Consider the following 23,578-nt stretch of genomic DNA (forward strand, 5'->3'; position numbering starts at 1 on the left):
GGCTCGACGACCTTGGAGGACAACTACTCACAGGTGTTAAAGTTTATGTTTATTTATTGATCGATAGCGTTATCAATTCGATTGAAAATGACATTATAGATACAGAGATTAACAACAGTTTAGCAACAATAATAATAGTTACAATAATAATTACATAACGCCTCGCTCCTCCGTTCGAATATACAAAATTCTAAAACACCCGAAATGTTTGTCAAAAAACAGCCTTAAGTTTATGTCCTACTATAACTTACGCAGCATGAGGGACTGGAAACGGGGTGAGGGGCCGTTGGGTGCGGGGGCGGGATGTGCTTGTATAGTGTAAAGCGCATTACAGTTCACAAAGTTGTACGTATAGAATTACAAAACATAGATGAGCGTGTCTCTCCCACAATAGTTTCAATATATTCGTATCAAAGAAATTGCACGTGTTTGATTTGACATTATTTAAATTGGCTTCTTGTGTGTGTTTCATGTTGTGTCTAGGTACTTTAAAAACGTTTTCATATCTCATACGCAACAGCTTCAGATCAAGCGTATCTCCTTTGGCCCTAAATTAAGAGAATTTAGCGATCTAATTAGGTGTTATAACAAAAAGTATACATAACTATTCGCTTTCGATATCAAAGTAAATTCAGTCATTTCAGAACTGATCGTTAAGCTACGATGGGCCGGCCCAGAACAGGCCTGATAGTTCGTAATTATTGCGTACCTACATACCTACTGGGGTAGGCGAATATGCGTATTAAACATTACATAGCCTAGGGGCAACAGTAGTGATTGACTCTAGTTCGCTGCGGTTGGGATTCATTGGTCCTTCGGCCGCTCCACTCGCTACCTCTCGAACTGCAGCACGTAGTCTTTGAGCGGGCCCGGCAGGTTCAGGCAGTTGATGTTTTGGGCCAGCTTGCGGTTCATCGCCTCATAGATGGCCCAGCGGGATAGCTGCTTTAGACTGCGCGGCCGACGGTAGAGGGACGAGATCAGGGCTATTAGCTGCTCCGTCTTCTTACTGGGCACCTGTGCCACGTAAAAGTTGTGTAGGGACTTGAGGCAATTAAAGAGCGGCTCGTGGTGCATAGTCAGGTAGAAGAGGTGAATGACGCGTGTATACGTCGCGTTCGGATCGTTCAAGATGAACTCCTTCTTCGTGATCAGGATGATGTAGTAGAAAAGCAGGTAGCACGAGTTGGTGCGAAACGAACTGCGAAAAGTTGCCAGCTCGTTGGAGAAGATGGCGGTGCCGGGCGTTGTCTTTCCGCTGAGCACTATGTTGGGGTCAGCCCCGTACTGGATTAGCGTCAGAGTCAACTCGTAGACGCACTCCATGTCGTGGCAGGTGCGCACATTATGCACCATGTCCATCACCGCCTGCAGAATGTGCTGATATGTCTTATTGCAGTCCAGGCCGTGCTGAAGTAGCATCAGTAGGATGTTCTTGATGAAGTCGAAGTTGGTGCGCTTTTGAGCATCACAATTAAGCGTAAAGTTTTCGCTAACCGTAAACACGAGCACGTGCAGTGGTTTAAGGTTGGCGCGGTAGGAGCAATTGGGATTCGCTCCGTGCTGCAGCAGCATGCGGATGCAGTTCAGATAGCAGACCTGAAACAAGGGATTAGCTTTTGCGCAAATAAAATGGAATGTACGAGACAGACCTTCATGGAGTGCGTGAAATGATGCAGGTGATCCTTATTAATTAATGGCACTAGCAGAACCATAATGGGCACAGATCCATCTCTCCCCACGATGTTGGGGTCTCCTGAAAAATGAGGCATTGTGTAAACTGACAAAACATAACTGATTTACCAACCATTCTCCTTGATAAGCATGCTTAGCAGTTCGTAGCAGACTTCCCAGTCTCGCAGGTGTCGAAACACACAGGCCATGGCACTGTTCCCCGCTTGGTTAATCGATTGCTTGGCCCCGTTCTGCAGGAGAAATCGCACTAGGTGCAACACATCCCACTTGCTCCACTTGTCGTAGCCGTACCGGGCTTCCTCAAGGGCATAGCGCACTATCAGGGCGTGCAGTGGAGTGTTTCCCAACGAGTCTGGTGCGTTGATTAGCTCTTTGCATCCTCGTTCCAGCAGGATGCGAAGAGTGGCCAACGTGTCTTCAGCAGACTTACGAGCAGCAAAAATAACTGAAAATAATAGCCATGGTTATTACAACATCTGCATCAGAATCTCTCTCTTCAGGGAATACGAACTCACCCACATGCAGTAGGGTCATTTGTTGGGTGCAGGTGCGTACAGTTGTAATTGCACCCTGATGAATGAGTAGCTCAAGAAAGCGACCATCATGAAGCACGGCATGGTGAATCGGGTAATACTCGTCCATAATAAGATTGATTTCCTCCGAACGGGTGACCACTAGTTGCTGGACGCAATTCCAGGCGCCGCGTTCGCAGGCCAAGTGGAGCAGGGGCTTTTTCACGCGGAAGGGGATCCACGGCTCCTCCATTTTTTGGGTGAGCAAGCTTAGAACATTGTACTGATCTCCGTCGATTGCATAGAAGAGCGCGTTCTGTAGCTTTGTGTTTAGCCGCTCGCTGACATCGTCCACGTTGTTGTGCCATTTGCCGCTCTCCTCGCAATTTCTCGTGTGGGCGCCAGGAAAACACATCCGAGTGTCCACGTCGATACGTGCGCCATGCCGAAGCAATAACTCCACGCACTCCTCGTAGCCACGCAGGGTGGCGATGTGCAGGGGCAGGGAGCAGGGCGAGCGGTTAACGTCCGGGCGGTGGCGATGCAGCAGCCACTTAGTGAGATCGATGTGGTTGAGGCCGACGCTGCGCTGCAGGATGTTGTATCCATAGTCGTCATGCATGGCCAGGATATTCTCGTTCTTTGGGATCTGGATGAGCAGGCTCTCGAGGGTCTGCAGGGAAACCTTCGGATTGGCGCGCAGGATGTCAAACAGTGTCTGTATGGTCTCCTCGGTGGCCTTGGACAGCTTTCCGTCGCGATGCGAGAGGAGTGCGGATCCGGATCGGAACACCTGGCTCACGGAGCCGCCCATTGCTCTGGCTTCTCCCTTTACGGCCGTCTAACACTGCACAGTCATGCTAGTATCTCCTGCGACGCAGTTTCCGGGGAAGATCGCTAGACGGCGAAGTGCGTATCACTTCCGAAACCGTAAAAATCAATACGAGCCCTGAAGAACCGCCCAGATCAGCACTGAACGACGGCTGGAAGGAGAAAGGCTGCTCCGATGGCTTCAGTCACAGAATCCCACATCCCTGTGGCGCGTTTTCAGGCTAGATTCAGCGCATCCGGGCATTTCAAATTTACCACAATCAAAAAAAAACTTTGGGATTAAATAAAGTATATTATAGTATAGGGTTTCAGAGGCCCTATCGGCAATCGATATCAGTTGGTTGAACTTGGTATCGTTAGTCGATAGGAGGATATCAATTTTGTATAAAAGCGCGTTTATTTAAACTTAAAGTAAAATGCGTAAATGGGCATACATTTGCACCACCTTATTCAGGAGCAAAAAAGCAATGAACGCGATTTTTTTCCATAAAATAAGTTATAGGCTTTGCACATACTTTTCGATTTGTGCAATCCAGCTGTACCCAATGTTAAGGCTTATCGGCTATCGATTCGAATTGAATGTACAGTGAATACTGGAACTTAGTTACTATAAATGTCAATATTAAATATAAAAAATTATTAATAATAAAATATTAACAAAAAAAAATACTTCTTATTCAAAAGCGAATACTTCTTATGTTACCAAGCCAAAAAAACTTTGGTTTTCCTAAGAAATTTTCCCTAACATTACCAACGTGATTGAAGAAAAACTGTTTGCCTTAGCCTCTCCTCTCTGTAACAAATTGGCGCTCAAAAGTAAACGAGCGTCTTGGAATATAACTTAGTTTGCTCCTAAAAATATCGACGGAATCATGACCAACCGCCTGGAGACCAAATACGAGAACCTGAGCAGCATTTTCCGGCTAAAGGGACATGACTACCAAAAGCAGTTCTTCCATCTGTATGCCCACCGCCTGGCCGAGATGACGCGTCTCCTAACGCCGCTGGCCCAGAAGAAGTGGGGCAACAAGGAGCCCATCAAAAAACTGTGTGAGCTGCGGGGTGAACAGGACGTGCACTGCATCCTGATCGGCACCATTTTTAAGCACCAGGCTCACAAGCCCAGTATCCTCCGGGACATTTCTGAGGAGAATCAGTTAGCGCCACAGCCGCCAAGACAGAACTACTCGGATCCGGAGGACAAGATTGTTCTGGAGGATGAACTGCAGCGGGTTCGACTTCAGGGCAAGCTAAATGGACAGCTCTTAGCCACTGGAGTTGTGTGCGCTGCCCTCGGTGGAACAGACAGTGACGGATTTTTTAACGTGGAGGATATACTCTTCTACGAAAGTGGACCTCAGAAGCCACTGGCCCCCATTAAAAGAAGCCGCCTCCTGGTGCTGGCGTCTGGGTTGGACCAACTGCAGGCCCACAAATTTGTGGAGGCATTGAATCTCTTTCAGTACTGGCTGGCCGGCAGTCTTGGAAACAACAAGGAAGCGGGCTCCATGGTGCGTCTTATCGTGGCTGGAAACTCGGTGAGAGCCAGTGCCATGGCACATGTGCCCACCCTACAGGTGGCACGCACCCAGGCGAACGCAAATGACACAGTCCAGGCCGTTTCCCAGCTAGACCAGTGGTTTGCCTCATGGGCACGCAGTCTGCCCGTCGACATAATGCCGGGACCCTACGACCCGGCCAACTTTATGCTGCCCCAGCAGCCGTTCCACAAGTGCATGTTTCCCCAGGCTGCTCAACTGGCAACTTTCCAGGCGGTGACTAATCCGTACAGCTGCCGGCTGGATGAGGCCCTGGTGGTAGGCACATCTGGCCAGAATGTATCGGATCTGTTGCGCAGCACTTCGCTGGACTCGGCGCTGGAGGCCCTTCGCTGCACCCTCACCTGGGGACATGTTGCTCCCACTGCACCGGACACTCTAGCGTGCTACCCGTACATCGAAAGTGATCCCTTCATCCTGCGCGAGTGTCCGCACGTTTACTACGCCGGCAACTGCGAGTCGTTTGCGACCGAGCTGCACGAGGGTTCCGAAGGCAAGCGCACCCGCCTAGTCTGCGTGCCCAGTTTTAGCAAAACACAGAGTGTGGCCGTCGTTGACCTGGATACGCTGGATTGCCGCATGGTCAACTTTAGCGTAGATGCAGAATAAGAAACTTCATTAATACAAATAATACACCCTGTTAAGTCTTGAGAATCACTGGTTTTATTCGCTATCCTAGTGCACCACGGGACCCAGCGGCTCGCCCCTAATGTTGGCCAAATCCAGGCGGGAGTCGATGGTCTCGTCTATCAGTCCGATCACCGCGATGTTGTCCCCCCGGATGATGTGCAGTCCCAGCACGATTTGCTCGATGCCGGAGGTGGTAGAGAAGACGCGCTCATGGCACTCGTCTATGATGATATTGATGGTCTGGTCGAATCCCTTGAGTGTCCCGATGAAGTTCCGTCCGTCTGCCGTAATGATGGAGACTGTGTGATTGATATACGACTCCAGACCGGACATTTTAGCAGTCTTTCCTTGATAACTTCTCCAAACAGAACAAAATAAATACTAATTGTGGCAAGAGGCTAGCGACGCGCTCTCCGATAACGATAACTGTGCCGCAAATCAGCTGTTCCGGCTCTGGTGCTCATGTAATCGGTGGTCAACATTCTATTTTCCGAAAAAATTAAATTAAACTGATTAAAATGCTGCGTCGCATTGTCCAAGTGGGTGCCCGGGAGTTGAGCCGAGCCCAATCGTCAACCGCCAGCGCGGAAAAGTGGGACCTGTACGCCGGAGTGCTCGTAGAGCGTCTCCCTGTGGTGTCCAAGTCCCTTAATCCGCTGGAAAAACAGTTCCAAGACTTGCTATGGCGCGTGGAGTACGAAAACAGCCTGAAGTCTGACCATGAACTCAAGCATGAACGTGAGATCGTCCAGGCGGAGCTCATAAAGCAGGGCAAGATCCAGGTGGACTTGGAGGACGCAGGATCCAAGCAGACAGCTCAGGACCTCAAGGACGCCTACGTCGAGGAGCTAAAAAAGTTCCAGTTGGGCTCCCGCACCACGCCCGATGACCAGGCCAACAGAACCACCTCCACGGACCGCTGTCTGGATGACACGCTCTACCTTTTGGTACAGCAGAAGCTGGGCCAGCAGGAGCACCTCATTCTACCGCAGGGAAAGCGTGAGGAGGGAGAGTCCATGCGTCAGACTGCAGAAAGAGTGCTCCGCGAGAGTTGCGGCCAGGAGCTGCAGGTTCTTTTCTACGGCAACGCCCCAGTGGGCTTCCACAAATACAAGTATCCCAGAAACCAGCGGACGGAGACTGTCGGAGCCAAGGTCTTCTTCTACAGAGCATCCCTGCGGTCCGGCCAGGTGCCCGAAAATCTGACCAAGTTCGAGTGGCTTCCCAAGGAGGCGCTCAATGAAAAGCTGACCAATACAGCCTATGCCCAAAGCGTTAAAAAGTTCTTGTTGTAATCGTAATTGTTAAAATTGTTTTGATATCTAACAAATAAATAAAAATACTTCAGAGGAATATCTATCTACTAGCTGCCTTTCATTTGAGAAGAATCTGGTGAGATGCTGATACTTTTGCCAACTTCCTTCTGCAAAATCAGATTACAGACTCCCCTGAATTTTTAATAAAAACTCCACTCATTTAACATATTTAGACATGCAGCAATATATTTATTTTTGCAATTCACGAGTTGTAAATATACGTCCAATACAGAGGCAAATATTTATTGTTTTGTTTTTCTTTTTTTTTTCTGCTTTGAAAAAGCTTACTACTTTCGTTTCGAATACACGTAGAAACTGGAGGAAACATAAAAGGCTGGTTATTATGCATTTCTGGTAGCAAGAGTATCTTAAATCTTTTTGGTATATCAGTTGTATCTATGTTCGTTACAAGTTACAGACATTCAATATTGAAAATGTGTGCTCGATTACTGGAAGCTAAGCTTTTTATCTGCTTTTCAGGCGCAAGTTGATCAAATTACTGTGACAATGTTCTCGATTAGATATCTTCTTCGGCGACCGGACGCGTAGCCAATTCTCAAACTGAAACGTCAAAATTTAAGATACTTTCTCATTGGGCTGTTGATAAATAAATGCAAAAACTAGAAATGGTTCATAGTCATGTTGATAAATATGTATTGCAAGGTGCTATTGTTGATTTAAGGTTCATTGTGGCATAGGTTCTTAAATAAGCATTAAACTGTTTGACTTAGAGACTAAATTATCGAAAATAATGGTGTAAATATATATTTTTGTTTGATTTTTTTTTGTGTTTTGTTGGTTTTTAGAAATATACTTTAAATTGTAAGACATATGCTCAGGCGCCACTAAATAAGACAATGCAGGCTCTTTAGTTCTGGAACAGCGTTCGCGTGAAGTCTATGTAGTCCAGGGCATCCTTGATGGGCTGGCCGGAGCGCGGTTCCGAGAAGGGTTTCATGCGCTGCACGCAGTAGTCAGCCATGTCCTTGGTGAGGTTCTGTGGCAAGAAAGCAAAGATGTTAGTAGTGGCATGGGTTGAAACTTTCAGTAATCGAGGAATATTGAACTTACGCAGTAGAGCTCCTCCTTAGTTACATAGGGGCGGTCGGCAGCGGTGATGGCGCGGAAGGCATTCTCGATCTCCTCGTAGGATTGAACGTTCTCCGTCTCCTTGGAGATCATGAACGCGATGTATTCCTGCAGAGAGACGTAGCCATCGCGGTTGGGGTCGACAACATCGAGAATTGCTTCGAACTCCGGGTCGGGCTGTCCCTCCTCCACCATGGGCAGGTCGTAGCCGAGGGCGCGCAGGCAGGACTTGAATTCCTGGTGGTTGAGCTTGCCGCTCTTGTCCTTATCGAAGTGCTTGAACATCATCGAGAACTCCTTGAGTGAGTCCTCGGAGACGCCCGAGTGGTTGCGTGCCTGGATCTGTTGCTCTAAGTTGTGCTGCATGCGCATAGACAGCTGGTCAAGCTGATCCCACTGCTGGGCCAGGCCCACCGTCGAGTGTTCCGTGTAGCGGTTGTCCAGAATAAGGTGCTCCTCCAGCAAGGCTCCCAGCTCCTCGATCTTCTTGAGGTCAACGCGACGTGCGCGCACCTCGGTGGCCTTGACACGAAGCGCCTCCAGTTGCTGTTCCAGGGAACCGGAGCCTTCCATCATGGACGTTCTGCGAAATTCGCGATGTGGGGATTGGTTGAGAGTTGGCGGATAAAAAGCGTCTATTAGTAGGGCACAATATCGAGTTAGGTCTCAAACAAATCGGAACGTTACAATGATATAATGCAATAAGAGAAGCAAATCTTGTTAGAGGGTCTGTTAAGGGCAGCGAATATTTTTCTGGATTTTCTGAATTCGGGCTTGCAACTAGTTTGTCTTCACTTTGTTTTTAGTTTGTACATATTTACACGTGTCGGTGGGAATTTGGCGGGCCCGAGTGTTTTATCTGTTTGGGTCAGGTTTAGTGTAGTTAAGATTGGTTTTTTGTTGAGTTCAGCAACTAATAATGACGAAAGTTGTCTAATTGCTAAAAGCGAGTTAAAATAAGAAAAGCGCCAAAGGAACGTTTAAATTGTAATTTAATAATGCTACTAGATTTGGTTAAACTCTTCGATTGAACGGAATAAATATGAACATAATTTATGTTTTCGATTGCTACATATTTCTGTATGCTACAACAGTATTTTGATCTCGATTCGCATGCTAAAGAGTTCAGTTTCGTTAATTTTGAATAAGATTAGGTGAGACCAAAGGAGTAATGGAGAATCGAAACAGTACGTTGACGATATACACTCAGATCGGGATCGGGTGGGTCAGTGCTCTCGCTAATGCAACTAACTAAAACTAGGTCTTAGTCGTCGCTCAATCTTATCAGTGTGGATATATACGAGTATTTACAAGCCCTCAGCTCAAAGGGCAAAGCAAGAGTTACGGAGAACATGGCCATTCCAAAAGGTTAGTGGAGGCGCAGCGAGATTGGGAGCTCAGCCCCAACGCGAGTTAAGAAACCAAAAAGATCACAACAGAAAATAAGAGTTCAAACGCAGAATCAAGCCTGCTCGCTTAATTACCCTTGACGGTTATAACCCAGCATATAATATCTAGAAAATAGAATGGATCTTTCAGTTACGTAGTATTTCATGGGGTTAGAGTCGCGACCACGAGACTTGTTTTCGGATTTGTGTGGATTGGGATGGGAACATGGATTCGATCCGAAAAAAACCAACACACGTCTGGATGGAGTAGCCCACATTTGGGAAAGCCTTAGCCCCCACTCACCTTGTCTCTGTTAGCCACTGGTGGAAAAGATTGGCGTGCTTGGCAAACTCCTTGCGCAGCTTGTCGTTCTCCTCCTGCCGCTTGGCCTCCTTGGCAAGTTCCCCATCGCGTTCCTCTATGATCTTTTGCAGATTACGCCAGGTCTCCTCAAGAGCTTCCATGGTGAACCACGTGTACGGGTTGGGTCCAACATTAAAGCTCTTGATCTTCTGGTCGAGTGCTGCCAATGCCTTGAAGTCAGCTTCGGCCGACGAAAGGGACGCCTGGAATTGGGCATGGGCGTCGCGCAGGGCGCGGATTTCTTCGATCGAATTGCAGCGAACAGGATCTGTGAGATCCTCCTCGGCATTTTCGAACCAAGAATTGAAGGCCGAAGCTTTCTTGGCAAATGTCAAGTAGAGTTCCTCGATCTGGCGGAACTGCTCCTGCATGGCCAGCAGTCGGTCCTTGCGCGTGTTGGAGGCGTCGCGCAACTTCTGCCACCTGGCAATCACGTCTCCGTGACGCTTTAGGATTGCCGGCGACTGGGCGTGACTGGCATTTATCAGTTGGTCCTTAAGTGCCGTGATGTTGTGTATGCCCTCCTGCTCGAAGGCATTGAGACCTTAACAGATGACAATCGTTAATATAATGTGACTTAAGACAAAATCTCAGCTGATCATACCTGCATCGAATGTCTCTTGCTTGGTCAACAGCGTTTGCACGGTGGACAGGTCGCGTCCGAACTCATCGGAGCGCACATAGTTCTCCTTGTCGTCGATCCAGCTCTCGACCACATCGGCCTTCCACATGAACTGCAGATAGGCCGAGTTGTCCAGCAGGGCACCCTTGCGGCGGGCAGCCAGGGCGGACAGGTTGTCCAGTTTCAGGCGCAGCTGCTGGCAGCGTTGGGCAATGGACTCTCCGTGGTGGTTCTTGGCCTCCACCAACTCACTGCCCTGGTCGCAGATCAAAGAACAGCGGTCCTTGTGGGCAGTGAAGTCCGTTTCGAATGCGTCGTGCTTTTTCAGCAGTCCTTGTACGGCGGCCATCGAGTCGCCGTAGTCCTCCACAGAGAGCAGCTGTTGCTTCTCGGTGATCCAGGCCTCCTCCTCCTCCACCTGAGCGAGGAATTGCTGATAGGTCAGCGACTCATCCAACTTCTGACCTCGCGTGGCAGCCAGGTTCTTTAGCTCGGCCCAGGCCTGGTTCAGAGCCTTCAGGCGCTGCTCAATTTCGGGGACACCGAGGTTGGACACGTCCATGAGCTTCTCGCCAGCCTCCTGCACAGCTTGAATGGCCGGCTCGTGAGAGCCCAATTCGGCTTCTAGGCGCTTGTGCTTCTTCTTGAGGTTCTGGACGCCGGTCAGATCGCGACCATAGTCGTCGGAGCCGACAAGTAGCTTCTTCTCCTTGATCCAGCTCTCCTCGTCGGCGATGTCGCGGAAGAATTGGTGCAGGGTCAGAGCCTCGTTGAGACGGGCTTGGCGATGGGCCGCCAGGTTGCAGATGCGCTCGTAGCGCTCATTGATGCTTTGACGCTTCTCCTGGATGCCGGCAGTATCGAACTGGCCGCTCTCCACCAAGGAATCGGCCTGGTTGTTCATGTCCTTGATGCGGTCTTCGTGCGCCACGATATCCGCCTCGACCAACTGATGCTTCTTCATGAGGTTTTGGACAGAGGCCAAATCCTTACCAGAATCCTCAGTGGTCAAAAGACTCTCGACCTCGCCCAACCAGAAGTCCAAATCCTTGACAGCAGCGATATAGGTGCGCTGCTTATTCGCCTCCTTTAGCTTCAGCGACTTCTCGGTAGTCTTATGGGTCAGGTACTCCCACTGATCGGCGATCTGCGTCAGCCGCTTCTGCACCGCGTCCTCCGACCCGCTGCACTGCTTCTTATCGATGAGGTTTCCGCCCATGGCTAGCACGCTCTGGATGCGATCGGCGTTAGCCGCCAGCTCCGCCTCGAAGGCCTGGTGCTTCTGGTGCTTCGACTGAATGTTAGCCGGGTCCTTGTAGCTCTCTTCGGTGGCCAGCTGCAACTTCTCTGCAATCCAGTTCTCAATCTCATCGGCATCGCGCGAGAACTGCTGCAGCGTCTGCTCGTCACCCAAACGGGATCGCTTCTCGATCAGACCCTCCTTGAGATGGCGCCAGCGCTCCAGCACTTGCTTGCGCTTCTCGTCCACCAAATTGGAGGCATAGTGGTTCTGGGCGATCAACTGATCCGCCACCGTCTGCAGAGCAGCAATCTTCTGTTCGTGGCCGTTAATGGCCTTGTCGAAGTCCTCGTGCTTCTTGATCAGTGCCTCCACATTTCCGCCGGCATTGGCATCATCATCGGCATTTAGGAAGGCCTCGCGGGCTGACATCCAGGACTCGGCCAACTCGCAGTCACGCATGTAGAGCTGCAGATCCAAGTTCTGCTCCAGCTGCAGGCGGCGCTCTGTCCACGCCTTCTCCAAGTCCTCGCGGGCCTTGGCCAGATCCTCGATTTTCTCCTTGATTTCAGGCGACGCATAGTGGTTGGCCTGCAGCAGCTCGTTTCCGAACTGCTCGAAAGCCCCGAAAGTTCCGGCGCGCGCATCGATCTCCGTTCGGTGTTCCTGGGGAAATTCATGGGGAAATCATATTAGTTTGGGTCATGGTTTTTGCTTTGGTAACGCCGTGTTAGAACAACATTGCAACGCTGGTAGGGTGGCCACTGAGGATCGATTGCTGCAGCGTCGAATTAGTCAAGAGTAATAAACGTAGAACGAAGTTAAACTGAACAAATCGGTAGATAAACTGAATGAAACGTGAACGGAGCTTGGATGTGTGACGATGATGAAAGGATGGCACAGAAAACTATATAAGTTCATTAAGTTATACATGTGTAAAGCTTTAAAGATTAGTCAAATCACATTTTTAATTACTTGTAATAAATAGATCTCAAATGTTCAACATAAGGCAACTGATCAAATCAAAGTTCACATCTTTATCGAGCTCTATGGTGTAGCTCTAAATTGATGTGAACAAGAATGTATGTTTTAAGTTTAATTATTTATATTTATATTTTAGGAAGACCCATTCTCACAAATGCAGTAAACTTTATCAGGACACTAGGAATTGAGTGATATGTGCTGATGAAGGTTCGATGTGTGTAAGCAATGTTAGATAAGATAACAAGAAACCGCTCGAGTTACTATAGATAGAACATAACGTGTATGTGTAAGGGAAAGCTGAAGCCGTAGATATGGTCTGATATTTGTACATGAAGGGTATTCCCACTGATCGGCATAAAGATAAAGAAGGAATTTCGAGTACCCTCTGATATATATGTATGAATTGGAATGAATGATACGAGTATGTGATAATCACAGGCGAGCAACACATAAACACAACGAAACACGGATCTGGGGAGATGGTGGTAAGCGAAGGAACTACCTCGTCGCCGGATGGAGATGCGATGCTGGAGGTCGAGGCGGCGGCTCCGGGAGCCGAGCTGATGCCCAATGTGAACCCAATCTCGGCACGGCGTGCCTGCGATGGGTGTCGTATTTGTTTGATTGATTGTTTATTGGGGAGTTGGAATGTAGAAACACAACCATGATGGGGATTTGGATGTTGTCATGAACCGTGAACCGTTGCAGTTGTTGTTGTTGTCGATTGTTTGTTGTTCGTTTATGACATGACACGAACCAAAAAATCAAAACCAAAAAGACAGGATATAGTCAAGAGATGTAAAAATATAAAGGACCAAACAGTCTGCAGTTTAAAGCCATGTTTTAAGACTTATGTAGAAGATCCTAGTTAACTTGTGTATTTATATTCCTCAACGAAATCCATACCTGATGACGCTCGATCAGAGCCTCGGCTCCTGTTACATCGTTGGCCAGCTCGTCGGACGTGACCAGGCTCATCATCGAGTTGATCCAGGCCAGCAGATCGCGGTAGTCGCTGAGGAAACGCTGCAGGTCGTACGAGTCCAGCAGCTTCTCCTTGCGGGCGGTGGACTTGGTGATGATCTGGTCCCACATCTCGTTGATCTCCTTCTGCTTGGCGTAGGTCTGCTCGGCGGTGTCCGGGTGCGACTGCATCAGCCTGTTGGCGGTTTCGTCCAGCTGGCGGATCTTGTCCCGCAATGCGGCCAAGTCGCGTTCCACGCCCTCGTGCTTGCGCTGCAGAGTCTGGACACTGCGCAGATCCTTGCCCAGGTCGTCGTTGTTCAGGGCATTGGCCTTCTCAGCGATCCAATCCTTGGTCTCGTCAATGTCACGATGGAAGCGTTGCACCTCATGGGCGGATCCCAGTTGGCTGGCCTTCTCAGCGGTCAGCGTCTGCAGGTTGTTCCACTTCTCGTTCAGGTCTTGCATCTGGGTTTGGATCTTTAGGGCGGCCTCGGTCTGACCCAAGGAAGTCAGCTGCACGGCAATCTCGTTCATGTTTGCCAGACGCACTTCGTTGGCCTTCAGGTCGTCGTTGAAGTCGTCGAACTTCTTTTGGAGCACCTCCACCTCTTCCAGATCCTCTCCCACAACATCAGCGATCTGAGCGTGGTTCTCCTTGTCCCGGATCCACTGGGCCAAGTCGGCAGCCTCACGAACAAGAACGTACGCCTTCACAGTCTCGTTTAGCTTGTTCTGGCGCTCGCGGGCGAGGGCCAGCAAGTTGTCGTACTGCGAGTTGATCTGGTTCTGGCGCTTGGCAATCGAATGATTGTCCACTAGGTTCTGCTGGGAGGCGCTCAAGCCGGCGTCAATCTTCTTGATGTATGCGGCCGGTACGAAGCCCTGGCGGTCGTTGACCTCCACCTTCCACCAGTCTTTGTTGTTCGAGTTCAGCAGGGTCAGAACATCGCCCTTCTTCATCGAGACCTCACGAGGGGATTTCTCCGTGTAGTCGTAGAGGGCAACCACGCACTCCTTGCCAGTGATATCCACAACAGGGGTCTCCTGCTGGCGACAGTTCTTGGCCTGCTCCTGCAGCGCCTGAATGGTGTTGCCAAAAGCCTCTAGATCGGAGACCAGAGCCTCGTGCTTCTTGAGCAAAGCCTCCGAGGAATCCTCGTCCTTACCATAATCACTGCCAGTTGCAATCGGTTCCTTTTCGCGCATCCACGACTCAGCTTCGTTGGCGTCGGCAAAGTACTGGTGTGCCTGGAGAGAGTCATCCAGATCCTGCTTTCGCTGGCTGGACTTCTCCTTCAGCGTGTTCCACTGCTCTTGGAGCGCCTCCAAACGCTGACGGATATCGTCGCTGGCGAAGGGCTGGTCCTTCAGCATGTTCTCGCCCGAACTGATCACATTCAGCAGCCTGGCCTCATGGTTGTTGATCTCGGCCAGCACAGCCTGGTGTTTCTTGATCAGGTTTTGCACACCAATCAAGTCACGACCGCGGTTCGTGGATGCGGCAATGGGTTCCTTCTCACGGATCCAGGCAGCCTCGTCCTCCAAGTCGCGGAAGAGCTGCTGCACCTGAAGGGAGTCAAGAAGGTGTTGTTTCCTCTCGCCCATGGGTGCAGCTAGGGCGGCATAGCGAGCCGACAGATTGCCCTCCTTGTTGCGAATGTTGTCCGCGTCAAAGTGACCGGATTCGATGAACTTGTTGGCGGCCACTTTGATGCTTTCAATGCGATCCTGGTGAGCCATCACATCGGCCTCCAGCAGGGCGTGCTTCTTCTGCAAATTCTGAACGGAGGTCAGGTCTTTGCCGTGATCCTCCGACAACAATTGACCCTCGATCTCGCTAAGCCACAGCTCAATGTCCTCGATGGTGCGGTTGAACTGCTGCTGTTGGCATGCCTCGTTGAGTTTGGTTCCCTTTTTATCGGAAGCCTGGACGAGGGTCTCCCACAGGACGACGATCTCCTGCATGCGGGTGTTGATCTGGTCGGCAGCATAGTGCTGCTTCTCGATCAGCTCGGTGCCCACGTTGGTGATGTCCTCGATGCGCGACTTGTTGGCATTCAGCTCGTGCTCAAAGTTCTGGTGCTTCTGCATCTTTCCGTTAAGGTTGGTAGGATCCAAATAGCTGTCATCGGTGGCAAACTTCAGCTTCTCGCTAATCCAGCCCTTGGTCTCGTCGCAATCGCGCTCGAACTGCTGGTAGCGGTTCGAATCCTCCAGCAATTGGCGACGCTTGGACGATTTTTCTTGGAGAGCAGCCCGCCGGGCTAGGAGCATCTGACGGCGCTGGGCCACATCATCGGCGGCATAATGCTGACCATCGATTAATTTGGTGGCAAAGATGTCTAAAGCCTTGATCTTCTCCTCCTGGGCAGCCAGACTCTTCTCGAAGTCCTCGTGCTTCTTAATTAGCGCCTCCACAGAGTCCAGGGAGTCGCCAAGGTCCTCGTTGGCCAGGAAGGCCTCCTGTTTGGCCATCCAAGTGTCAGCCTGCTCCGTATCGCGGTAAAACAGTTGCAGATCCATGCACTGCTCGTACAGGATGCGACGATCTTCCCACAGCGAGAGCAGTGAACTCTTGTCGTTTTCCAGAGCGGCAAGCTTTTCCTGGATTTCGGCGGCGGCGTAATGCTCACGCTCCAGCAGCTTCTGTCCGGATTCAGTGGTCAGCTTGAAGCTATCCTCACGAGCGTCGATCTCGCCCTTGTGCTCCTGGTGACGTTCCAGAAGAGCCTCTGCTCCAGCCACATCCTTAGCCAGCTCATCGGCCGAGATGATGGCCTTCATGCCATTGATCCAGGACACGAGGTCGCGGAAATCGGCGAGGAAACGGTGCAGGTAGTAGGACTCATCTAGCTTCTGCTTGCGCTCGCGAGCCTTGGTGGTGAGACTCTGCCAGTAGTTGGCAATCTCGGCCTGTTTGTCACGGATCTGGTCACTGTGATCGGCGTGAATGGAGCACAGCCGCTGGGCCTCGGCTCCCAGTGTGGAAACCTTATCCTCCAAGGCGGCCAAATCCCGCTCCACTCCTTCGTGTTTGCGTTGCAGCGCCTGAACACTGGCCAAATCGCGGCCATAATCATCGGACGACAGGACCACATCCTTCTCGGCAATCCAGGCGACGGTTTCGTCGGCATCGCGATTGAAACGCTGGATCTCGTGGGCACCGAATAGCTTCTCTTGGCGCACAATGGCTAACTGCTTAAGTCGCTGCCAAGCCTCGTTTAGCTCCTCCTTGCGCTTGGTAATAGTGTCGCGCTCGGGATGACCATCTTGCACCAACTTATCGGCCAACTGGTTGACCTCAGTCACGCGATACTCCTGGGAGGCCATGTCCTTCTGGAACTCATCGAACTTGCGCTGCAGAACCTCTACATGTTCCAGGTCTTGGCCGAACTCGTCGGCGGTGACAAAGGTCTCCTTGTCCTTAATCCAGAACATCACCTCCTCGCACTGGCGCAGGAACTGCACCAGGACGAGAGCCTGCTGCAGCTTTAGACCCTTCTCGGCCAGACGGCTAAGAAGCAGCTCCCACAGCTTGTGCAGCTCGTCGAGGCGGACCTGAATCGACTCGGAGGCAAAATGTTGCTGGTTGATCATCTCCTGGCCAGTGTTGTCCAGCGAGACAATGGCGTTGCTGTGCGCCGACACCTCCGCCTCGAACGCCTGATGTTTCTGGATTTTGGCCTGCAGGTTGGTCGGATCGCGGTAGCTCTCCTCGCTGGCTGCCTGCAGCTTCTCGTGGATCCACGACTCCAACTCGTCGGCATCGCGCTTGAAGTACTGGAAGCGGCGCGAGTCCTCGAGCTTTTCACGCTTCTGGCGCGTCTCGATCTTGAAGTCATTGTAGCGGGACAGAACCTGCTCACGTCGCTCCTGGATGTCCTCGACTGTCTCGAGGATCTTCACCTCTTTGGGTGTAAAGTTCTCCATTTCGCTGGTTCGTTTACTTGTCTAATTGCTTAAGTGTTTCGTTCGTTTTGATATTGAAAAGCTGTAAAGGTGTTACGCAATTAATTGAAATTGTTGTTTTGGTTTCTTTACGGACTTTACCTTAAGTTGCTCTGGGCGCTGGATTGTTTTTAATTTAATACTGCTGCTGCTGCTAACCCTTCATCAAATGTTTGACCGTGCCCAACTGTAAAGAAAATGAAGGGGGAACAATTAGTTTAATTCTGTTTAATCAGCTTCATGCGAACGCAATCAGTCAATTACTTAATTGTTGGGTCATTCGTAAAGTGGAAAAAACAAAATCATGAAACTGAATGGCTGACTATCGTACTACAAGCTTTACTCTCCTCAACGTTGATTTTATATTTCATTCTTATTTCGTAATATTTTAGTAGTTTAATGAATCTAATTTTATTTTTAAAGAGTAATATGCAAATACCTCCTTCTGTAAACTATTTTAACTTTTTGACTGGCTTGGCAACAATCGTAGAATTCTCATATGGAATTTCCACTTGCTTGTCGACTGTTGCTCAGGTCGATGATCACATCGATCGACAACCTCGTCCCCTTATGGTGGCCTCAGTGTTCGCACACACTAACCAAACTAAAAGCGCGAATGTGACGCATTCTCGCGCTGATTAGGTTCCATCAGCTAACGCTATCTTATCGGGTACATAGCGTGGACCCCGTTTCCATTCCATTTCCAGCAGACACATACAAAAAGGGAACACTTTATTCGAAACATAAACGTTAAATGACATAACCAACAGTTTTAAACTTAAAAGTTATCCAGATCCCGCGATAAGTCGGCCAGCATCTCCATGAAGAGATGCGACTTGGCCTCGTCTTCGGGACTATCGCCAGAGGCGTAATGGGCTTCGGAATCCTTTCCGGACAGAGAGAGTTGCTGCAGAAGTTCGGAAAGCATGCACCACACTTTCGGCGACCAGTTCTCGGCAAAGAGCGGCATGAAGAGTTCGTTGAGATGATCGGCCCGTATAGCTCCAGACTGTAGCATGGATCTAAGGATCGTCTCCAGCATCCGAAAGCTGTCCGCACTGTTTGCCATCTCCTGCACAAAACTAATGCTGATCAAGCCGTCAAAGATTCCGGGTGAAGCTTTACTGTCCATAAGCTGCTGTGATCGCCACACCGAACAGCTGGCTGAAATTATATCCTTGTCGAGGAAATTCGGTTTTCTGGTAATGAGCAACTGAAGCAAATGAACTAATCCAGACCCAATGAGGTGATAGAAAACAGTGGGCATTTTAGGCAACAGGACCGCCTTTTGGGCTTTTCGAAGCAGCTCGGCCAGATCTTCTTGACTGCCCACATATTCTGGCCGCAAGCTGAGGCAGTGCAACCACTGCTGGAGCTGATAGAGAAACTCCGACAGGCTGAATCCAATATCCGGACTGAGCTGGAGCTCACTGGAGCCGCCGCCACCTGCAGCTGCTGCATCTGCCTTGTTCCTATTGCAGTTGCACACTTTGGTGGCTAACTCCTGAAGGTCGCCATGATAAAATGTGGACTGAAGCACGCTCGACTGGAGCCACTGTTGCAGCTGAGTCTGGGCTTGCACCCGGATTAAATGAGCATATGTAGACCGCAATACCGCATTGGTGCTGGAGGGCAGAAGGCCATCCAAGGAGTGCTCTATGCGCCTGTCCAGCATTTGGTGCACATGCTCCTTCCAACGCTGACACGCATTCTCCCTGGCATCTTGAAAGATCTCATGCAGCTCCTGAAACACCTCCTCGAGCATCGTGGATTTAATTTCGTTGACTTTGGCATCCGCGGAGGCCTTCGACGGGAGCAGAATCTCCTGCTGGGCGTCCTTAACGACACACTTAAAAGTGCGCTCCGTGACGAACTCGATCAACCTCCTGGTGGACGCGTTTTGGGATTGGAGATAGGCATCGACCAATTTGCGCTGCTGCTGCTCCGCGGGACTCAGTTCGCTTGCCACTATCGCGTCCTTGGAAATGGAACTGCTGTTCTGCTGCAACTGCTCCAACCGAGTGGTTATGTACCGGAACCGCCCACTTTTCGCTTGCCTAGAGGGCGTGATGCTCACCCGGAATTCCTGCAGGAAAGGGCAAGCCACGGGCAGAAGTTCGTCCAACAAGGGGGCGTGCGATTTATCGTGACACGAGAGGTCCTTTAGGCAGATATCCACAATTGCCGAAATGCTTCCGACTCCGGCTTCCTGTGCCCTGTAATTGTAGTAGCCATTAACCAACTGCGGCTGTGCATCCAAAAGCCATCCAATGCAGCTCCTGGCTATGAACACAGCTGCTGGTTGCAATTTTGCCATACGTATGTCGGCATACAATCCGTACAGCAGCTCCAAAGTGGCCACTGCGTCCGGAAGGTGCAGGCTGACCAAGTCGAGCATCGCCAGGTATTGAACTAACCACGGAAGCGTAATCAGCAGCTTGCCCTGGCGCATGGAACGTTCGAGTATCTCGCGGAGATTGAAGTCCGGACGAAAATGGTTACGAAGCTGCAACTGCTGTGGACAAAGATATGGCGGCGTTGGGTTTCCATGTTGCGTGGTGCCGCTAAAGGGCATCACAGTTACGTAGCCCAAGAACTTGGCCAGGATAAGCATGTTAGCCATGGTCTGGACGCGAACAATGTATGGTCCCTGCTGAGCGGACTGCTCCTCGACAGCCACATCGTCAGTTAGCTGGAGCAGATCAAAGGTGGAGTCGTTGTTACGCATTAGTTGCACAAAGAGCTCCAGCTTCAGGTGCACCAGAAATGCTACCGATGAGCATACGGCGATAAAGTCGCGGAAGAAGGCCTGAGAGCGAGGAAACTGACCTTCCACACTGGAACTGGATGTCACCAAGCGCTGTGCCAGCTTATTGTGCCTGAGGGGATCCAGCTTTAAGCCCAGTTCTTCGGGAGATTCGGTGGTCTCGGTAGCGGAGATCAATAATTGGTTGACAAATAATTTTGCCAGGTGCGTCATGTTAACTGGGTGCTCCGATTTCTTATAGATATCCATAATACGCGGCCCCAGTTCGCTGGGAAAGTTGAAACCCCGATTCAGATGGCTCACCTCCCAACGCTTAAGGGCTTTGTAAAAGAGGTCCCTTTGGGACTTGAAGGCCCCGAACTCATTCTGCGAAGGAAAGTTATCCCGCGAGTCGTTCTCCACGTGATAGTATACATTCTGCTGGGAGGACGAAGAGGTGTCCATAGCGAAGGGTGTGGTCGAATCCTGCCTCCGCTGACAGTGAGTTTCCAATTCTTGGACAACTCCTTGCGGCAGCAGGCTCAATCTCTCGTTTTGTAGCAAGACACTCAAAGTCCGTTTGTCAAGCTGCAGAAGTAACTTTTTCTGATTCTCCAGCAGTTTTGCGGCAAAGTATACACAACTTTTGTGCTGGGTGAGTCCCTCCAAAGCACTGGGTACATACGATTTGACGGGTGATTGGCCAAAATCTCGCACATTTAGCAGATGGACCACAAAACTAAGTTCACGTAGTACGTTGGGCACCAAATTGAGGTCCATTAACAGGCTGTAAATGGTTGATAGGAGCTGCAAGTGATTGGCATTAGCCACACCCTCCAAGCTAATGGCTTCCTCAGGGAAAACCTCATCTTCGGGTGTCCTCTCCTGTTGACTAACATTCACAGGCGCTTCGCTTTTGATTTCCTGCTTTTTGAGCAACAGGAACTTGCGGGCCTCCATTTCCAGGGCTGCTTCTTGGCTTCTATCGAAGATTTCGCTGCTCTGCGAGATTCGCCAAAAGTTATTTTCATTGCTAAAGGAACTGGTGTCTCCGAAAGAGGAGCTGGCCGAAACATTCTTGCTAATGGTCATGGGTAAGACACGTCGCCGCGGCTTGGATTGTGGCGTGGCTCCAGCTCCAGTTCCTGAACCCAATGATGCATGTTGATTTTGCTGCTGTTTTTGGGGCGTGATCTTCTTCTTAGATCGCTGATGGCTCTGGATAGGTGTATTGACCAGAAAGTTGCCCAAGCAGATGCTGTGCCCTCCTCCTGCTCCCCCACCGCCGCTTCTGTTAGGCGTGCTGCAAAACTGGGCGCCACTTCCTGGCGTTGATCTTCTGCCCTGCGGCTGCTGGGGAGCCGGAGTAGTATTCGAAGTGGAGGACATACTGCAGCTGCTCCGGCTAAGGATCGAGGACTCATTGAGCTGCTGCTGTTCCTCCTCCTTGACCACATCGGCGACCGGCGGCTTGAGCTGATGGATGGGGGTCAAGGGAAACACGGGTGTCTCCGAGTTTTGCGAATAGTAGTACCTCTTTGTGCTTTGACGCAGTGCACCTAAAAAGTAGGTGGCGAAGTCCTCTAGTGTGCAGTTACTCTGGTTATCACCCTTGCCAACCTTTTTAAAATAGGCGACGAACTTTTGCTCCAGCTGGTGGTGCGGCACCTTCTCCAGTTGCGCAAGCAGCTGCAGCAGATGCCTCTCTTCCGGCTTCGTCATTTCTGTATCTGACGCTTTGAGCTCTGCAGTCATGTTCCGGTGATCTATTTTCTGTGCCTTAGCTCGAGCTATTTTCAACCTTTGGCCCTCCTCCAATCCCTCTCTCCCTTTTGTTTCCCTGCAACGGAAGAGGAGAGAAGGGAAATGTTGGCTCGGCTTTTGTGGGTTTCGTTTTCTAAGTTATTTTTAGAGTTGTTTGGATGGGTTGAAGTTGCAGGATTTTCTTTTTTTTCTGTATAAACAATATGTTTTCACACAATAAACTAAATCAACGTAAACGACACGTAAAATGCTACGAGTTGTGATGACTTCATCACCTGTACTAAAAGTTGTAATAAGGTTATAGTTAGGCGGGAAATTATGAGGAATATATTTGTAGGTCAGGTTTGGAAAAACGCACATGTATGCTAAACAAATTTGTAAAGGTATTAACCTTAACAATAAAAGAATAGTAGGTTTCTAAAAGTATCTAAATATTGCATCAACAATTTTTTGTTGTTAAAGTATAAATATTTTCTATGAATTCTTATAAGATATCATTTATTTTAATTTCCAAACTTAGTTGATAGCCCATAAAATCACATTTCTAATAGTTTCCAATTTTTAGTGCTAAAAAAAAAAAAAAAACAACTCAGATAAGAAAAGCAGAGAAATATCTGAAATTCTCAGCTACACTACACAGAAGGTAAAATAGTTAAGATTGGCCAAGAATGATTAATAGAGAAAAGCCAAGGAGTGAATTTTTGTCAATAGAGTAACATGAAATACAATTAGCACTAACGATAAGGAAATCCGTGGAATGTCCGGATTTTAATACTTAATACTTCAAAATCGCCCCTTTAGAAGGGGTCAGCAGAGCAAGCAATGACATCATTTAGGGGAGAGGGTGGGTCAGCATGCAGAGAAACAAACAAACAACACTCTTTGCCACAGGAAATTGAAATAAATCAGAGGGAGATGGCAACAGCCCAGGGCTTGGCAGCCATACAATGTTGGAGCTCACATACAAACACACAGGCAGGCCAATTTAACTGTTTATCGCGGTGGCAAACAAAAACAACATCAGAAACGGCAATTGCGAGAGATCGCACCTCAAAAAGAGAGCGAATAGAAAGAGACGGAGAGAGCGAAACATTAATTGAAGTGTCTATCAGAAAATAGCAGAGGATGACGTAATGCGTACGCTTTGGAATTATGAGCAATCAATGAAGAGGCACAAAAAATCAACTGGTACGCAAGACTACTACGAACACGGAATCGCCTGGCAAGCAAACAAAAATATCCTATGCAAACACAGGCCTTCAAGAAAGTCAAGGACACTTGCCCACCCAAAACTTTGGCATATGTAAGGCAAGCACTTTGCTTTTTTTTTATTCGTACTTAAATATCTTGGAAACACAAACAAGCAAAGAGAGGGAGAGTGTGCTCTCCCGCTTTCTCTCATCTGAAGTTGCCGCACCACCACCACCACCCGATGACGTACACACACACAGCGTTCTCTACTCCTGCGTAACCGCACACACACATGCACAACAGGAGCACCAGATACTTTTTCTTAAGTTGCAATTGGAGTCAAGAATTTTGAAAGAAATTCAAAATTTCTATTACTAATCAAGCAGTGACATTGCACAGCATAGCTTTTCAGTTATGGCCAAGACTTTTCTCTCACTTTAGCCCCGTTAATTGGATTTTTGTGTTGCCTTCGAGGGTGTGGCGTTGACCCGAAAAATTTTCACTTTGCACGCACACCGAATTTCAATTGCATTTTGAACCCAACTAACAGTGAGCTACGGACGAAAACTATGTAGAAACTTACACTTTGATGGCAATCTATTTGTTCACAGTTACTTTGTTAATTTAACTATTGATTTGCAGTAGTTATTCGTAATTTTCACGGAGCGCCTCTATTTCACGGGACCGCAGTTTTTTTCAATATGTCGGCCGATTGGCGCAGAACATTGACATC

At 49.3% G+C, this 23,578-nt stretch overlaps 6 protein-coding genes and 2 non-coding genes across 12 annotated transcripts; 4 read left to right on the plus strand and 4 right to left on the minus strand.

Moving 5' to 3' along the window:
• Positions 1-38: 38 nt before the first annotated feature.
• On the minus strand, positions 39-3,377 carry CG13933 (uncharacterized protein). Of its 2 annotated transcripts, none has more exons than NM_001274356.1 (4): positions 2,211-3,377; positions 1,808-2,140; positions 1,653-1,753; positions 39-1,599 (listed from the first exon to the last, which is right to left on the minus strand). In NM_001274356.1, the coding sequence occupies exons 1-4, from the start codon at positions 3,019-3,021 to the stop codon at positions 832-834; spliced, it is 2,013 nt and encodes a 670-aa protein (NP_001261285.1). In that variant the 5' UTR covers positions 3,022-3,377; the 3' UTR covers positions 39-831. The 2 variants fall into 2 exon arrangements, with proteins under 2 accessions (NP_001261285.1, NP_647658.1); NM_139401.2 differs by having other exon boundaries at positions 1,653-1,756.
• Positions 1,835-3,338, plus strand: asRNA:CR44351 (antisense RNA:CR44351). Its single transcript, NR_124754.1, has one exon.
• Positions 3,378-3,862: 485 nt separating the features above from the next.
• PolD2 (DNA polymerase delta subunit 2) lies at positions 3,863-5,249 on the plus strand. Its single transcript, NM_139402.3, has one exon. The coding sequence runs from the start codon at positions 3,911-3,913 to the stop codon at positions 5,204-5,206; it is 1,296 nt and encodes a 431-aa protein (NP_647659.1). The 5' UTR covers positions 3,863-3,910; the 3' UTR covers positions 5,207-5,249.
• Positions 5,240-5,641, minus strand: CG2021 (uncharacterized protein). The gene has a single exon (NM_139403.2). It carries the CDS (start codon positions 5,558-5,560, stop codon positions 5,273-5,275), a length of 288 nt encoding a protein of 95 aa, NP_647660.1. The 5' UTR covers positions 5,561-5,641; the 3' UTR covers positions 5,240-5,272.
• Positions 5,642-5,668: 27 nt separating this feature from the next.
• On the plus strand, positions 5,669-6,577 carry mRpL46 (mitochondrial ribosomal protein L46). The gene has a single exon (NM_139404.3). The coding sequence runs from the start codon at positions 5,746-5,748 to the stop codon at positions 6,520-6,522; it is 777 nt and encodes a 258-aa protein (NP_647661.1). The 5' UTR covers positions 5,669-5,745; the 3' UTR covers positions 6,523-6,577.
• A 137-nt stretch (positions 6,578-6,714) lies between these two features.
• alpha-Spec (alpha Spectrin) lies at positions 6,715-23,558 on the minus strand. Of its 4 annotated transcripts, NM_001274357.1 has the most exons (9): positions 23,429-23,558; positions 17,247-17,331; positions 13,137-17,187; positions 12,733-12,828; positions 9,989-11,912; positions 9,325-9,928; positions 9,117-9,146; positions 7,615-8,215; positions 7,341-7,540 (listed from the first exon to the last, which is right to left on the minus strand). In NM_001274357.1, exons 3-9 carry the CDS (start codon positions 17,124-17,126, stop codon positions 7,412-7,414), a joined length of 7,374 nt encoding a protein of 2,457 aa, NP_001261286.1. In that variant the 5' UTR covers positions 17,127-17,187; positions 17,247-17,331; positions 23,429-23,558; the 3' UTR covers positions 7,341-7,411. The 4 variants fall into 4 exon arrangements, with proteins under 4 accessions (NP_001261288.1, NP_001261287.1, NP_476739.1 ...); NM_001274359.1 differs by lacking the exon at positions 12,733-12,828 and having other exon boundaries at positions 6,715-7,540; NM_001274358.1 differs by lacking the exon at positions 9,117-9,146 and having other exon boundaries at positions 6,715-7,540.
• On the plus strand, positions 12,625-13,030 carry asRNA:CR45834 (antisense RNA:CR45834). The gene has a single exon (NR_133155.1).
• Positions 17,861-23,558, minus strand: dlt (discs lost). Its single transcript, NM_167916.3, has 2 exons — positions 23,429-23,558; positions 17,861-21,730 (listed from the first exon to the last, which is right to left on the minus strand). Exon 2 carries the CDS (start codon positions 21,643-21,645, stop codon positions 17,923-17,925), a length of 3,723 nt encoding a protein of 1,240 aa, NP_728672.1. The 5' UTR covers positions 21,646-21,730; positions 23,429-23,558; the 3' UTR covers positions 17,861-17,922.
• Positions 23,559-23,578: the final 20 nt, after the last annotated feature.

Source organism: Drosophila melanogaster, chromosome 3L (genome assembly GCF_000001215.4).
Source record: "Drosophila melanogaster chromosome 3L".
Classification (NCBI taxonomy): Eukaryota; Metazoa; Arthropoda; class Insecta; order Diptera; family Drosophilidae; genus Drosophila; species Drosophila melanogaster.

Bases quoted from the DNA above. Each gene is read 5' to 3' on its own strand.
- alpha-Spec (NM_001274357.1), bottom strand. From the start codon at position 17,126: ATGGAGAACTTTACACCCAAAGAGGTGAAGATCCTCGAGACAGTCGAG. The intron at 9,147-9,324 runs GTGAGTGGGGGC...TCTATTTTCTAG, and splicing joins CAGTGGCTAACAGAGACAAG to ATATTATATGCTGGGTTATA. The intron at 8,216-9,116 runs GTAATTAAGCGA...CGAATTTCGCAG, and splicing joins CTGGGTTATAACCGTCAAGG to AACGTCCATGATGGAAGGCT.
- dlt (NM_167916.3), bottom strand. From the start codon at position 21,645: ATGACTGCAGAGCTCAAAGCGTCAGATACAGAAATGACGAAGCCGGAA.
- mRpL46 (NM_139404.3), top strand. From the start codon at position 5,746: ATGCTGCGTCGCATTGTCCAAGTGGGTGCCCGGGAGTTGAGCCGAGCC.
- PolD2 (NM_139402.3), top strand. From the start codon at position 3,911: ATGACCAACCGCCTGGAGACCAAATACGAGAACCTGAGCAGCATTTTC.
- CG2021 (NM_139403.2), bottom strand. From the start codon at position 5,560: ATGTCCGGTCTGGAGTCGTATATCAATCACACAGTCTCCATCATTACG.
- CG13933 (NM_139401.2), bottom strand. From the start codon at position 3,021: ATGGGCGGCTCCGTGAGCCAGGTGTTCCGATCCGGATCCGCACTCCTC. The intron at 2,141-2,210 runs GTGAGTTCGTAT...TATTATTTTCAG, and splicing joins AATGACCCTACTGCATGTGG to TTATTTTTGCTGCTCGTAAG. The intron at 1,757-1,807 runs GTTGGTAAATCA...CTCATTTTTCAG, and splicing joins CATGCTTATCAAGGAGAATG to GAGACCCCAACATCGTGGGG.